Source organism: Musa acuminata, chromosome BXJ3-2, assembly GCF_036884655.1.
Source record: "Musa acuminata AAA Group cultivar baxijiao chromosome BXJ3-2, Cavendish_Baxijiao_AAA, whole genome shotgun sequence".
In the NCBI taxonomy this organism is placed as follows: Eukaryota; Viridiplantae; Streptophyta; class Magnoliopsida; order Zingiberales; family Musaceae; genus Musa; species Musa acuminata.
The window spans coordinates 26810365-26825743 of record NC_088350.1 but is presented as its reverse complement, the minus strand read 5'-3'; the positions used below and the strand labels follow the sequence as shown (position 1 = coordinate 26825743).

General features: G+C 36.3%; 2 protein-coding genes across 3 annotated transcripts; one reads left to right on the top strand and one right to left on the bottom strand.

Moving 5' to 3' along the window:
• Window positions 1-294: 294 nt before the first annotated feature.
• LOC135631569 (ras-related protein RIC2-like) lies at window positions 295-4401 on the bottom strand (the record flags this gene model as incomplete). Its single annotated transcript, XM_065139301.1, has 3 exons — window positions 295-614; window positions 1232-1664; window positions 4103-4401. Coding segments are annotated over 2 exons (732 nt in total), but the record flags the coding sequence as incomplete, so codon positions are not given.
• Window positions 4402-6536: 2135 nt separating this feature from the next.
• On the top strand, window positions 6537-14702 carry LOC135630758 (serine/threonine-protein kinase 12-like). Of its 2 annotated transcripts, none has more exons than XM_065137924.1 (12): window positions 6537-7006; window positions 8569-8643; window positions 8765-8860; window positions 9990-10075; window positions 10190-10310; window positions 11165-11244; window positions 11403-11465; window positions 11570-11688; window positions 11807-11892; window positions 12631-12752; window positions 13215-13326; window positions 14463-14702. In XM_065137924.1, exons 1-12 carry the CDS (start codon window positions 6680-6682, stop codon window positions 14556-14558), a joined length of 1383 nt encoding a protein of 460 aa, XP_064993996.1. In that variant the 5' UTR covers window positions 6537-6679; the 3' UTR covers window positions 14559-14702. The 2 variants fall into 2 exon arrangements, with proteins under 2 accessions (XP_064993996.1, XP_064993997.1); XM_065137925.1 differs by having other exon boundaries at window positions 6540-7006; window positions 8786-8860.
• Window positions 14703-15379: the final 677 nt, after the last annotated feature.

Here is a 15379-nt window from a genome sequence, read left to right as displayed (position 1 = left end):
TCTTTACTACTACTACTACTATTCAATCTCATCTCGCATATGAAGAAATCATTGTAGAACTATTCTCCTGAGTCAGCACTGAGCTCATGTTACCAAGGTGAAACACAATTCTATTCTCTCTTTCTCAGCTGTTTCCGGTTTGCGGATAAATTAATACTGGTAGCTGATGAAATGTTGGTAAAGTAATGGTATGAATGGAGGTAATGAGAGGACAGTCCTTTGTTGACTCTTGATTTTTTGCTTGGATTTACAGGCAAAAGGTGGCATCTTTTTAGCTGGACTTGTCCTTCTAAGTTGTTTATCTTAAATGACAGTGCCCTTGCCTTCCTGTCATTTCCATGCTCGATGATGTTTGCTTCTTTACTACACAGGTCACAATTAGGTGATAGTGCTATCAGTATCTAACCACCTGAATGATGGTGCTCTGCCTTCCAAACGAAGGTATCATTGATGAGCGTACAATGAAGATGGCTTCTTGTTATCGAGGGGCTCCAGTGCAGTGTTATTTGTTGCAGAGAGGACAGATTCAGATTCCCGGAATCTCGTGAGTGAGCTTGGTTGGATTTGTCCGCTTTGATCACCTCCGGATCAGCTTGGTTTTAGGAATGAAGCTTCTGCACAATGAGTGGACCCAACTTTTGAGGAAGGAAGACAAAAGGAGAACAAAAGAAAAAGATGAATTCAGGAAAAATTTATATACGAAATCCGACATTCTGACAATATTTCCCCTTTGTTTACACTCTTCTAATAGCATGAGAAAATATGGAGAGTTGCCCCTCTATGTGCTTGGATCATACTGTAACCAATAAGATTGATCTATCTAGCACTAATCGTCTCTTAGGTTAACATATAAGCCCATCTCTTGTCAATTCTTCTTCTTGTGGTTGGGAATTGGGCAGCAGCCTATATGTCACAAGGATGTACAAGAAAGGATCAACAAACAACTGGTTCTCAAACTCTTAAGTTCTAACCTGCACAACAATGTGCTTTTCCAATTTCTAATTTGGTCAATCCTAATTTACACCATAGTAAATCATTCGTCTCAACAAATGGAATAATGGATTATACTTGCAGATTTGCAGTACCACTGGTTAAGAACACAGCCTCAGTTTGAAGTTCAGATCCATAATTGTTGATATCGAAAGAAAACGAGTGAACTCAAATACTACAGAAAAAAACCTAAAACATGCATCCCAAAGAGACGGTAACCTTTGGGTAACATTAGTATTACCTAAGTTGAACAGCAGCTAAGTTTCCTCATCGACGCATCATCTTTCACGTTTATTCTTTCACCTGTACTAGGTGGTGCAGAAGATGCTGCATCATCACCAGCCTCCACTGCCTTCCTGCTGACAATATGGTAAATCTGAGTCAAGACCTCTGCAAATGCATTGTCCACATTTGTTGCTTCTAATGCAGATGTTTCCATAAAATATAAAGATTCCTTCTCAGCATAAGCCTTGCCATCTTCAGTAGGAACAGCAATAAGGTGACGGAGGTCTGACTTGTTGGCGATGAGCATGATAATTATGTTAGGATCTGTATGGTCCCTCAACTCCCTCAGCCACCGTGAAACATTCTCAAATGTAGTATGTCTAGTAACATCATACACCAGCAATGCACCCACCGCTCCCCGGTAGTAAGCACTTGTTATGGCACGATACCTACAATCGTAGGCCAGGTTAGGTGATACATACCAAACAAGCTTTCAGCCAGAAATGCACCAAATTAGCACTGGATATGGTTTTCAGCTTGTGCCAGATCTGACAATTTTAAGATCCATGGCATTATTCTCAGGTTATAATGCCCATATAGAATATTTTTGCATGTCCATATTATGACAGTTGTTACCTTTAGTAGGTTACATGTTCATGGATCTGCTTATCTTCTGTGCAAATTGTAGTCTATAAACAAGAAACCAAAGGTTGAACATGCTGAACAAATCTGTTCTCGGTCAAGAGTGATGAGGTTGTCAAACTCTCATGTAAGAATATTAAGATTAGATTTCTCTGTCAACTCATGTTTGCATGTCCATAATGATTTTTGATAAATCATGGTGCACCACTTAGCTTCGTTTAGTTTGGAGCTCTTTGCTTGGAAGCACATTACTTTACATTTGCATTCTCAAAATTTCCAACCACATGTAAATATGAAATACTCAAATTATTGAATCAAGCATATCACCTTTTGTTTGAAATCAATTAATTGTTTATAAATCCCTAGCCCAACTAGTTTTAACTAAAAGATTTTCCCATCAAGTCAGTCTCTCTCCTCTCTCTCTCTAACTGTTCTCTAACTTATCCTCCTTTGATCATTTCTCACTACTTGTTACTCTCAACTACCCTCTTCAATTTTCCCTTTTCTCTCTCTCTCTCTCTCTTAAATAATTCTATTGGATTCTTGTAGGCCTGTTTAGAGGATGAAACTACAAAGGAATTTAAGAACAGTGTCACCTAGTCAGTTTGCAATTAAATTAATTCTCCTCCAATTCAGGACCCCGAGAAGAAACGTCATATCCTCTACACTGGGGCTCTCATAAGCTGCCAAGCAGCAGGCTTACTGATCACATGTAGATGGGAGGAGGAGTAGAAGAAAATGGGATAAAGAACAAATGAGGAATGAGAAAGAGACTTAGGTAACATAAATGGAAAGAAAGGCTAGAGTGTTGGGTAGTTATGTTAATTTTTTTTAGATTTCACCCCTCGTTTGCTTCAGGCTTCGCAACATTGATATTGTCTTTCCATTATGTCTTCTCAGAAGGTTCCTGTGAGATATTTAATTGGGATCTAACTCCTATTATTCCAACTTAAACTGTTCTACTGATAACAAGCCACATCTACAGAGAATTCCTTTACTATTGATCAGATCATATAATTGCGGGTGTAAGTTTTATATAATACTTTTCAGTAAGATTAGGAAAATTTAGTAGTGCCATTCTGAATTTATCGATGATTCTTAGTTCACCAGTTGCTACTACCAACAGAGCTACTCTCTTTAGCATAATATGGGGAGTATAATTCGATATACATCCTGTTAGAAGTTGTATGCTTTTATATTACATGGTGCACTGATGGCAGTTGTGTGCTTTCATATCACAGAGGTTGATCTGAGTGTTGCAAACCTTAGATAAGCTTCTTTTGCTCATGCCAGCAGTTGATCTTTATCGATTTTGCATCTTATAGCAACACTTCTTTTTTGGATCATGAAATAGTCACTTGGGAGGTTTAACAGGGGTGAATTCAGAACTTCATGGGGGTAGAAGCATACAAGGGAAAAAAGAAAGAAATCTGCTACTTTTGTATAGAAATGAAAGATTTCTTAGTGATAATTTTTGGAAGTTAACAAAAAGCTTTCAGGATCAAAGACAACACACTGGCTATCTTGACAAATTTAGGTAAAGGTAAGGCGATAAAATACTTTATCGTCTCAGAGTATTCCTTTTATTCAATTCTTTAAAGAGGATCTTTCAAGGATCACGCCTAAGAAACAGACCTAAGAGCATCCAAGCAAGCCCTTCCTTTATCAGGAATGCTATTTAGCATGGCTTGATCTCAACCATGGTTTTCGTCTTCACGGACTGACCTACTGAAAATGGATCAAGTTAAATAGTAACGAAGTCAACTAAATTGACTCGTAAGGTTGCTGAGGGAGTTGGATCAAATTTGTATTTAGTATCTTGGGCTTTAAGACAACAAATGGTCCGAATTTAGTAGTATTTAGGTTCCTCTCTGATTTGATGACTCTTCTTTTTCTCTGGCCAAGATGTTAAAGCCAGTAGCATAGAGCAAACCACTGTTGAAAATTTATGCAAATTAAATGCGATCGTTTTATTTTTATTCGACTAATTGATTTTCGAACTCAAGAAAAATTGGATATTGGAACACAAAATCATTATCAAACTATAAAAATCGCTGAGAAACGGATTCAAGTTCGGACAAATCCGATCCTTACGCACTGTAATCTACTATACCACCAGAATCAGTAATCCCCTTCCACAGCCCATGGAAGAAATCGGCATCCCTGTCATAGATTAACTTCAAAGGGAAATCTAAATGCAAGAGAAGAAATGACCAGGAAAGGGATATCCGGGAAGAGTAAGCACCTCTCTTGGCCGGCGGTGTCCCATATCCGGGCCTTCAGAATCTTGCCGTCGACGGTGATGCTGCGGGTGGCGAACTCGACGCCGATGGTGGACTTGGACTCGAGGTTGAACTCGTTCCGGGTGAAGCGGGAGAGGAGGTTGGACTTGCCCACCCCGGAGTCCCCGATGAGCACCAGCTTGAACAAGTAGTCGTAGTCATCCTCCGCTCGGTACCCGTCCACGCCTCTCTCTCTCTCTCGAACAACAACAATAAGGACGCACCAATGCAGCTCAAGAAATAGCGACCACCGAGCTTCAATTCATTTTAATTGCAGTAGTATTAGGATGGCAAAGGTGGATTTTGCCGGGAGTGATGCTGTGGATTCGACGGGTGCAAGAAAGGTGGAGGAAGAACGAACGGCCCGAGATGAGACACCGCGGAAGGATTGTTGAGGTACGAGGACACTAACTCACCGTTGACGCTTACCAGAGAGGTCCCGTGGTCCCATTTCCTTCTCCAATAATGACGAAGGTATCAAATGGGTAATTTAGGCCCTTTTTTCTGTCGGCTGCCTTATCACGAGGTGGGGGACGTAGAAGATGATGCCAAACATGAGAAGAAATATTATTAATATTTTACTTTCATAAATATTAAAATCTCAGTATAAATTTTGAGAGTACTATACTCTCTAATTCCTTATATATAAAAAAGAGGAACATACTACCTTATTATCAAAAGGTCAAAAAAAGAACTCCAAAGGCATGCATATTGCATGAGGCTTTTGTGGTTCTCTGATTTCTATTGTTGCTCTAACAGTAATATATATATATATATATATATATATATATATATATATATAGAAGCTGATACCACAACTCTGAAATTATATCATATTCTAACACTATGAAGAAATATAAAAAAATTATTGTAGGGCAAAATTTTGTAATAAATATTTTTTAACTAAAATCCTAACAAATTCTCTTGATTTTCTTTTATGGCATCATGAGATTATAATTAAATTATCTAATCATTAGCATTGAGTTATAAAAACATAATAAATAGTAGTAGACTAAAAAGATAAAATTACATAAGGAATGAAATAATATTTGTAATAAACTATTGTATGAATCTAATAAAAATCAAATAGTACAACTAGCATCATGCATAATAAAAGTTTTAGAAATTATATATAACATGAATAATTATAACATGTTTTAATCAAAAAAAGAAAATTTTAAATATTTGATCGAATAGAAGAAAAAAATAAAAACTACATATAGCATGAATAATTATAATATATTTTAGTCTAAAAATAAAATTTTAAACACTTGAAGGAATAGAAGAAAATTTTAGAAACTGCATATAGCATGAATAATTATAACATATTTTAATATAAAAAATAAAATTTTAAATACTTAAATGAACAAAAGAAAATTTTTGAGATTGCATATAACATTAATAATTATAATATGTCTTAATCTAAAAATAAAATATTAATTTTTTTAAAAAAATATTTTTCGAGAAAGACAGAGAAACTTACCTCTCCAAATGGGAATCCGAGCCTTTCACATAAGATGATTATATTTTTATATTTATTCCTTTAGTTTTATTTAATTTATTGATAAAAATAATGTCATCCAACTTAGAAGAATGTTGAATAATTATTTTTTAAAATCTATTCATAAGAAAAAAAAAATACTTAAATCGAAAGATTTAATTATATATTCAATATATAAATGAGTATTTAATTTACACGATAATTATGAGCCTCCACATGCTACTAAACTATTCTATATCATGATTAATATAGTTATGCATCGGTATTAATGTGGTGGGACTATCAATCGTACCCAAGTAGATATTGTGTTGATAACCACGTATTCATGCGTAAGATCCCTAAGTGGATCACGTCGAGATGAAAACATGACTGGAGGCCAAGTCGTTTCTCGACAGATAAGATTATCTTTACATTGAATAACATTTGAATATATGATTCCATGTTCGAGAAATATTTTTTTCCTCAGTCAAAGTCTAATCTCGTTAAGATCGATGCACAATATTTCTTAGTGATCACATCCAAACAAGCATCATTCATATATATATATATATATATAAGGCGATGTTTTTTTTTTGTGATATTACGTTAGAGTTTTATTATACGAGGATGTCACACGCAAAAAGAGCCACGAGGAAGAGCGTCGAGCCAGCACATGCGGGCCCCAGAATAGCGGCATTGGGTAAGCGACTCGCAAGTTGTCATTTCCGAAGCTTCCGCCGTCAATTATCCAAATGCCTCCGTTGTGCTGCCCAAGTTTAGAGCTCGAATTTATTGCTCCAACAGATAAATAATTACTTATTATATATGATTTCGTATTCCACGTTCCTCGGAGACGCAAAACCCACATCGGGCGATATGAGGGGATAAATGAACAGCGCTGTCATGTCCAACCTCAACAGCGCTGTTTCCTCTTCATAAAAGCGCACAAACCTCCCGGACGAACGTCGCCACCATAGACGCTCCAGCGCAGCTCTCCCTGTGTCCCCCTCCTCCTCCTTGCCGACCCACCGACGTCGGCCCGAAGACCTCTCTAGCGGCGATGGAGTCCAAGTCCACCGGAAGATTCACCCTCGGCAAGCAATCCTCCCTCGCCCCCGATCGCGACTGCGGCGACGAGAGTAGCAACGGCGATGGTTTCCGGTTCCCCGATGACGTGGACGCCGACATCCGCCTCATGTACCTCGCCAGCGAGGGCGACCTGGAGGGGATCGAGGAGATCCTGGCCTCCGGCGTTGACGCCAACTTCAGGGACATCGACGGTCGCACCGCTCTGCACGTCGCCGCTTGCCAGGGCTTCGCCGACGTCGTTCGCTTGCTGCTCGACAAGGGGGCGCAGGTGGGCCCGGAGGACCGCTGGGGCAGCACGGTGCGTGGTGATATCGACGATTCTTTCTTTCTTTTTTCTTTAGTTGGATTTTTGGATTTCTTCACGCGCGCGAATTGTTTGTTGGTCTTCTTGAGGACTTAAAAACACACGGTAGTCTTCGTTTTTGCTGGAATTTTGAATTTTGATTCTCTATCATGCTGTGCCTAATGGATTGTACATGCTAACAACATCACTGGCCATTCTGGATTCATGTTGCCTCAAGTATATTCAGCGGCCTTGACCAGGAAGGATTCCTCGGTGCCGTTCTTTGCTGCATTTATGTTCTGAATCACCTTTAATCTCTTAGCTTCCTTTGAATTTTTAATCCTGACAAGTTAAACGTTAGACTTAGAAGCTATTTATTCATGTTGTTCTTTAATTGTCAGTAAGGATGTGGTTTAATGTAGAGAGAAGATCGCATGACAAATAATTTGTTTCTGAATCATTGAAATGCCACTTTCTTTATGCCGAAGATAGAACTTTTAGACGCCGATTTGAGGTTCTGGAGAGCGATAATATAATCATCAAACACAACTTGTCGCGTAAACATTAAGGTTTTAAACTAGAACTGCAGTTTTGGTCTTGTCAGGCCTATATATTACTTTTTGGTTTTGCCAATTTCTGTCTTGTGACATTCAGTTTGAGATTTAAAGTTTTGGTCTGAAAAATAGTAAAAGGAGGGACGATTTTAAAAATAATATATATCATGTTGACAATTCTTTTTGTTGTTTGATTCTCGAACATATTCAAATTATAACGTTTAGTTGCCCACATCTGACCACTTTGTGTTAAACTAGTAGACTTGATCTGAATAACGTGAGCATACAAAATATGCATTTCAAGTTAACAACCATTCGTTGTTTACAATTTGAAGTTCTTCGAAGATCTAAAACTAAACGAAAATGGAGTTATAAACATTCCTAATCAACTAGGTGCATGAAGTTGCTGTAAACTTTTGACTCGCATGCTTATTTAATAAGTATTTTTAATTAGTTTGGTTTAGCATTGAAATCTCGAGAAATCATTAAGTCAAATTCTTTTGGCATAACCTAAAATCCAACTTAACTAGTTAGATTTGACCAGATGTTTGCAAATGATATTCTGGTAAGAAGAAACCATCGTGACTTTTAGCAAATAATCCACCGAAAGCTATAAGTACTAGTGTATTATGAAGTTCTGTTAGAAGATCCAAAAGCTTGAATTGAAGTGCTAACACATTAGTAAGTTCTGTCAGTAGACCCTAATTACCCAAACCTTAGTTGGTTTTGGCTGAAATCACTTGGTTTCTGTGGAAGCTATGTACAACCAACTGAATTTGGCTATATAAAAGTTATTGGAGCATCAAACCAATATGAGAACCACTGAGTATTTTGGCTGAAACTAGTCCATTTTGGCCAAATTCAAATCATGACCAGAGTAACTTTACTATATGTTGATGGTTTCAATTACTCTGCGCAAGTCATTACTATGGGTGATGATTAGCCATGTACAATTTACATGTTGGAATCTTAATGTATTGCTTTTTTAAAATACGATCTCCTCATTCTTTCTACTGCTAACAGCCACTTGCAGATGCAATACATTATAATAACCACGAAGTGATCGATCTTTTGGAGAAGCATGGTGCCAAGCTATCGGTATGTCAATTGCGAAACTTTTTAGTCTTTCTAGTTTGATGAAAAGGTAGATATCAGGTGATGCACTTTTCTTTTAATCAATTTATATGCTATCATCCCTTGTTGTTTATACCTTATGTAGATTATTCCTATGCATGTCAAGAATGCCCGTGAAGTCCCTGAGTATGAGATTGACCCCAGTGAACTTGATTTCACTCACAGTGTTAATATAACCAAGGTATATATTTTCTTTCCTATCTATGGCTAAGATACAATGTGGTCTTAATCAGAATCCTACTATCTGTTGTTTTTAATTTGTTATGTTCACTTCATTGGTCTAAGCATCTATTTGGTGGTTTTAAATTTCTGACTTCAGAATAATTTTCCCCTCCATTATCCTTGAACACATTTTATGTTTTATACATGGCATTTCAATGAATAAACTGTAATTATTGCAAATTGGAGCATAATATTCCAATTTATGGTTTTCAAAACGAATTTCTTTTGTCATCTAGGTTATTTATGTTCAAATTTTCAGTTTAAGGGTCATTATGCCTTTTCTTTCCTTGACTCCCTGTCCAAGATTATTATTGTCATCCTACCTCCACATGGCCTACCTGTGTATGATTCTCTAGCCTTCTTCTGGGTGCATTTCATTGTCTCCTTTACATATGTTAAAATAACCTTAGTGGTCTTCAGCTTATCCTAAACAGTTGCAGCCTCCAAGCAGTCATTTATTCTATCATATCTTTGTACGTTATGGGATAGATATACTTTGTTTACATTATGTAAGTGTCAATGTTCAAACTCTAGCTGTTTGCTGGCCAAAAGGAATTTGTCACTTGAATTTAAATATTGCTGTTCAATATCTATCGATGCACCGATTAAAGGTGTCAAGCCATTTCGGTCAGTGGTGCTTTGATCGGTAGGGAAAGGCTTTAGAAAACTTTTTTAGGATAACAAGAAGAGATTTATTGGTTTTTAGTTTGGGTAGCGATATTTCACTTAACAGAGCACAATGTTGGGAGAAGAACCATATAGCTGAACCTTGATATTTGGGACCTTATAGTTCTATTGCTATGCCATTTTAACATATTTGTGACTGGCATAATTTCACGATAGATTTTTTAATTACATGTAAGCTGGGCTAATATAACTGAAACAGCTCTCACTAAATTAGTTTTATATTAAGTATGAAGAACATTTACATTTTGCTTGGAGCTATCACTTTTTCAGTTCTTCGTATCTGAATTTTTCCTGCTAAAGAGTGTTTCCCTTATTTTATTATTTTCAATTTCATGATCTCTGCAAACTTTTCTGTGCAGTATGACTTATTTTCTCTTCATTTTACCAATATCATTTGTTAGGGAACATTTAGATTAGCAACATGGCGTGGAATTCGAGTCGCTGTTAAAAAGTATGGTGAAGATGTCCTGGTCGATGAGAATAAATTGTGGGTTGGGTCAAATCTACTGCAAATTTTTATATATACTTTTGTGGTTATGTTGCATTTACGTTTGTGTTCATTATATGTTTGTCATTTAGAGTTTCTTTATGTGCTTTGCAGAAGGGCATTCAGAGATGAGCTTGCATTGCTTCAACAAATACGACATCCAAATGTTGTTCAATTTTTGGGTGCTGTTACTCAAAGCAGTCCAATGATGATTGTTACAGAATATTTGCCAAAGGTTGTTCTTCTTACTGTAATCTAGATACAAATTGAACACATCCATTTGGAGGTCTCTTTTTTTTATCGTGGTATTATTTTTAACTTCTCGTCCATCAAACTCTGGAATTTGCATCATAGCAAAGGCTAAATCAACCGTTTCATAAATCCTCATGCTGATGGATTCCTATGAATGCATACTTGTTAGTTGGTCAAGTATAAAGTGAACCTTTTTTATTTGATGTACATATATATGAGCTAGGAAGAAGGATAATGGAGAGACTTGAGAAAAATTAGAAAAGAGAGGCTTAGCATGCATGAAGATGGAAGGAAAACAAATATTTTAATGCTTCAGAAATCCTCCTACATCCCTCTTCATGCATGCTAAGCCTCTCTTTTCTAATATGTACATATATATGAGCTAGGAAGAAGGATAATGGAGAGACTTGGGAAAAATTAGAAAAGAGAGGCTTAGCATGCATGAAGATGGAAGGAAAACAAATATTTTAATGCTTCAGAAATCCTCCTACATCCCTCTTCTTCATGTACATTAACCATTTTTTTCACGAAGAAAAGGTCTGTTGTAATGCCAACTAATTTTTCACAAAAATGCTCTGTTTTGATGCCAACTAAATATTAGCAGGTATATACAAGAAAGAATCTGCCTTATGCTGTTTACCAGAATGCATATGTGCACGTTGTCAACCCAATGTTAAAAAAGAAAAGAGCCCTCGGTACAATGGGTTCTTTCAAACTACCTAATTGAATTGAAGTGAATGTTCAACTCTTTCCTACAAATGGAAAATGTTACTTCCATGATTCCATCATTTGGCTGAAGTTGTCTTTCAGATTTTTTAGTTCTCCTTCATATTGCAGGGTGACCTACGTGCCTATCTGAAACGTAAAGGAGCTCTAAAGCCATCATCGGCAGTGCGATTTGCACTTGATATTGCTAGGTTGGTTCATGATTTCATGTGCTTATCATTTCTGTATGTATTTTTTAAGGAATATAAATGGAGATACTAATATTTTTATTTCTTTTTCTCATTTTAAGTCAACTCTTCATCTTCAGTTAGCTGAGCATAATCTAATCTCTTACATGAACAAATGCCAGAGGGATGAATTACTTACATGAGCATAAACCAGAAGCCATAATTCACCGTGATCTTGAGCCTTCGTAAGTGTTTAGACGCTTTTTTCAATTTACACTCTCATCTGAATTACGATTATCTTAATATTTGCCAGAATAATCTTTTATGCTTTCTCTATTGTGAATAATAGAAATATCTTGCGGGATGATTCTGGGAATTTGAAGGTTGCAGACTTTGGAGTGAGCAAGTTGTTAAATGTGGCGAAGACTGTTAGAGAAGAAAGATCATTAACACATCTAGGCACTCCTTGTGAGTGTAGCAATATTTCTTTTTGCAGTTATATATTAGTCAATCACAGCCTGGTTGTTCCATTTTAATCTTTTAACTTTTAATATGTCACTTTTTATGTTTGATTTACTATATACAGGCAGGTATGTGGCTCCGGAAGTCTTCTGCAATGAGGAGTATGATACCAAAGTGGATGTGTTTTCATTTGCTTTGATTCTACAAGAGGTAAAGGTGGTGCTTACATGTTCAGTTTAATTTCAACAACTTATTTTGGATATTAATTTAAAGGTGAATCTACTATGACTAAACTGAGAAAAATGTTTGTGTGCTTAACTTTGTTTATATGCATAAATAATGTGTTGTGGTCAAAGTATACTAATCATGACACTTCCTAGGAGATGGGTTTCTAAATTATTACTACTGCTTTGAACTCTCAAGTATGATTAATTTCAACATATAGTAAGGAATTTTTTACACTCTTTACCACTATTTATCTGGCATCTGTTCTTTGATATGTACATTCTTGTCCATTATAGACATGTTGGTTGGTTTCTTGATGTACCATAAAAGAACCATTGAAGCTTGAGAAACTAGGGACTGTAATTGTTGGTGAAATGAGTTTCTTCAAATTCAGACTGCAAGCTTCCTAAAAATTGTTATTATTACTGCCGCACCTGACTTGTGTTCCAGCTTAATGCTGTTGCCGGCTTCAGCAGTGACTGAACGCACACTACTCAACATACTGGTTGAGATTTGCTATCTAACCTATAGTTGACACTAGAACCAAGTTTCTAGTTTTATGAAGTTGAGATTCATCACTTATGTAAATGCAATAAACTTTTATGTGCCTTTTAAGTATTGAAATGATGGTTGTCTTTTGCCTTACTAGGTATTTGTGGCTAAATCCAATGTGTTATCAAAAGTGCATTAACGTGTTTGACTCTGTCATTGGCCTTTTTATAGATGATTGAAGGATGCCCTCCTTTTTGTTATAAACAAGATAATGAAGTTCCAAAAGCATATGTGTCTAAGCAGAGACCACCTTTTGGAGCTCCACCAAAATTGTACGTGCATGGATTAAAAGAGTAAGTCTTGTTCTCAATTTATATTTTTATAGTTGATCTACTTTATTGTGGATTATCATTGATTTGTCTCAAAATCATGCAATGGTCAATGAATTATTTTTTATGGCATAGATTTTCTGGTGCTGGTTGCCTTTGTTTTGCTTTTGGGTAGTAAAACCATTGATATGCTCCATTTAGCACATTAGGTTGGGGTATATGATAAGCCGAGTTATGCTTCAGAAATTGCTCTCCATACTTTCATGCGGAAAAACAAACACAACTTTGATTTTTAGGAAGCATCTTTATGAAGCAACATTGAAATAGACACAACTACTACTTATTAGTGGCCGCAATGAGAACCCCCCCATATGACTGTCTGTGTGAGTGAGTCTGTTTGTGTGCACGCGAAAGAATTAAGTTCTTATGTTGCTTTATTACCACAGAAGATTGACTGGATCAAACACACGATTTTCCCACTTGCAGGTTGATTGAGGAATGCTGGAGTGAAAACCCTGCTGACAGACCGACATTTAAAGACATAATTGATCGATTGTTAAATATTCAAAATTATATTGTTAGAAAACGACATTGGAGGGTAAGTTTCTTAAACTTCTACCTCATGATGCATTTTTTTTCTTTTTCGTCATCTTATTACTTGGCTCACAAAAAGCAATTATTATTTTCTCTGTGACCTCCATATCTGTTCTACTGATCGTGCCAGTCTGCTGTAAGCTACCAAAATACTTGCTCTTTATAATCACAGAGTTTTACATGAAAATACATACCAAAATACCTGGAGAATTTAAATCAGTTCTATCTAGAAATTTTGTTTTGGTGAAAGTTTGATTTGACATATGTGTTTACTTCATGGTACACTTTCTCATTTCAGATCTAAATAGCAATATGTTGAGACCATGGTTATCTCCTGGAAGCACAAAGAGCATGATATCATGATATTCTTTACCTATAAAATGCTAGATGAAGCAAATTTTGTAAGATTGAACACATTGCAATTAGAAAAAAAAATTGAAGCTTAGAAATACTATCTTTAACTAAAAAGTTCCATGCAGCAAGCAATTTCTATTATCATATCTGATTGAAGAAATAATTCACTAATAACAGTCTTTTGCATGAATGGATGAAAGCATACATGATGTCTTACACATTCGGAAACTGTATCGAGCCAAACATTTAGGTTCTTGAAAAAAAAAGTGTACTATTAAGAACACAAACATGGACCCGTTGAGGGTTTAGTTTGGCTGTGTATTTAAGAACACAAACATGGACCTGTGTATTTAAGACACTTTACAGAGTCCTAGACCCATTACTTTGGCTGTTGCTCTGATCAAGAATGCTTCAATTTTAGGGTTTTAGTTTCAAAGAAAGCAGTGGGAATCCAAAGTATTTAACTAGTAGCTTTCACTGAATTGTAAATTTCAAGTATCTCTTCTCTCTGAACTAAAACAGCCACCAAAGAACACTTGGCCTTTGTCAGGATCACTACCCAAACCAGAACCGTGTAGAAGTCCATGATAGCTGGCTTAAGTTGATTCACTGAATTCCTGCTTCTATTACAGATATAAGCATCTGCAGGACATGAATGATTGAGTTTCGTTTTCTTTCATTCTGGATGAGATTCAAATTCCTCTCGTTTGACAATTCTGCACCTCATAGTTTCTCTAACAGCTTCAACTAAAGATTTGGTTCCTTCATTTTGTTCTTCTTTACCAGATGGTGCAATTAAAATGCTTCTCAAATTTCAAGGCAATGTGGAAGAAAGAAAGCACCAGCAGCCATTCGTCACGTTCATCCACTACAAACTTGTGACATTGTTGGATGTTCCAATGAGAGTTGGATCCGAGAATGCTGGTTTGACCATAGGGTGACTTGCAGTGAAATGTACAGAAGTTACAAATTGCCCTGCCCTTTGGAAAACCATATGGAACACATACCGCTTACATTTTTCGATATGGTGGTCACAGGAATTCAACTTGTTATCCTCATCTGGGTTCTCTGGTTTTATATCCATGTGCATATACTGGGATGGTATCACGAGTTTTAATTTCATATAAACTCCCCAATGCTGGCTGCTTTTGTTACTGGATTATCATGGAAGCCAGGTAGCTGCCATATGTGGGCTGTGGTAATATCTGAATAATGTTACTGGAGTATGGTGTATTGGTGTTTCCAGATTTATTGTCTAGATTTACTGTCAAAAGTTATTTTTCTTTTAATCTTTCCCTGCACCAAAAAAAAAAAAAAAAACTGAACGAAAGCAGCATAGAAACCAGGAAGGTTGATACCTTCTCTACCCTAAAAGTTGTTGACTTTTGATTTATACTCCTGAATTAAAATATCGTAGACTTTTGATTTATACTCTTGAATTAAAATATCGTATCAGTTTTGACATTCGTTCGGTACGGTACGGTATTATATACTGAGCTATATATCGTTTGATATATATATATATATATATATATATTTTGGTGACGTCGTCGAAATGAGGTGGGGTGATGTCGAAAAAGGCGATGCCCCTTTTTCGACAATGTTGGACTTGAAGTCGCCTTATGTTCCGTAAAGATAATATTATTCAAAATTATAATCTCTGCCCTTCGTAAAATTAAGGTTGACCTTTCAATTATACCCAA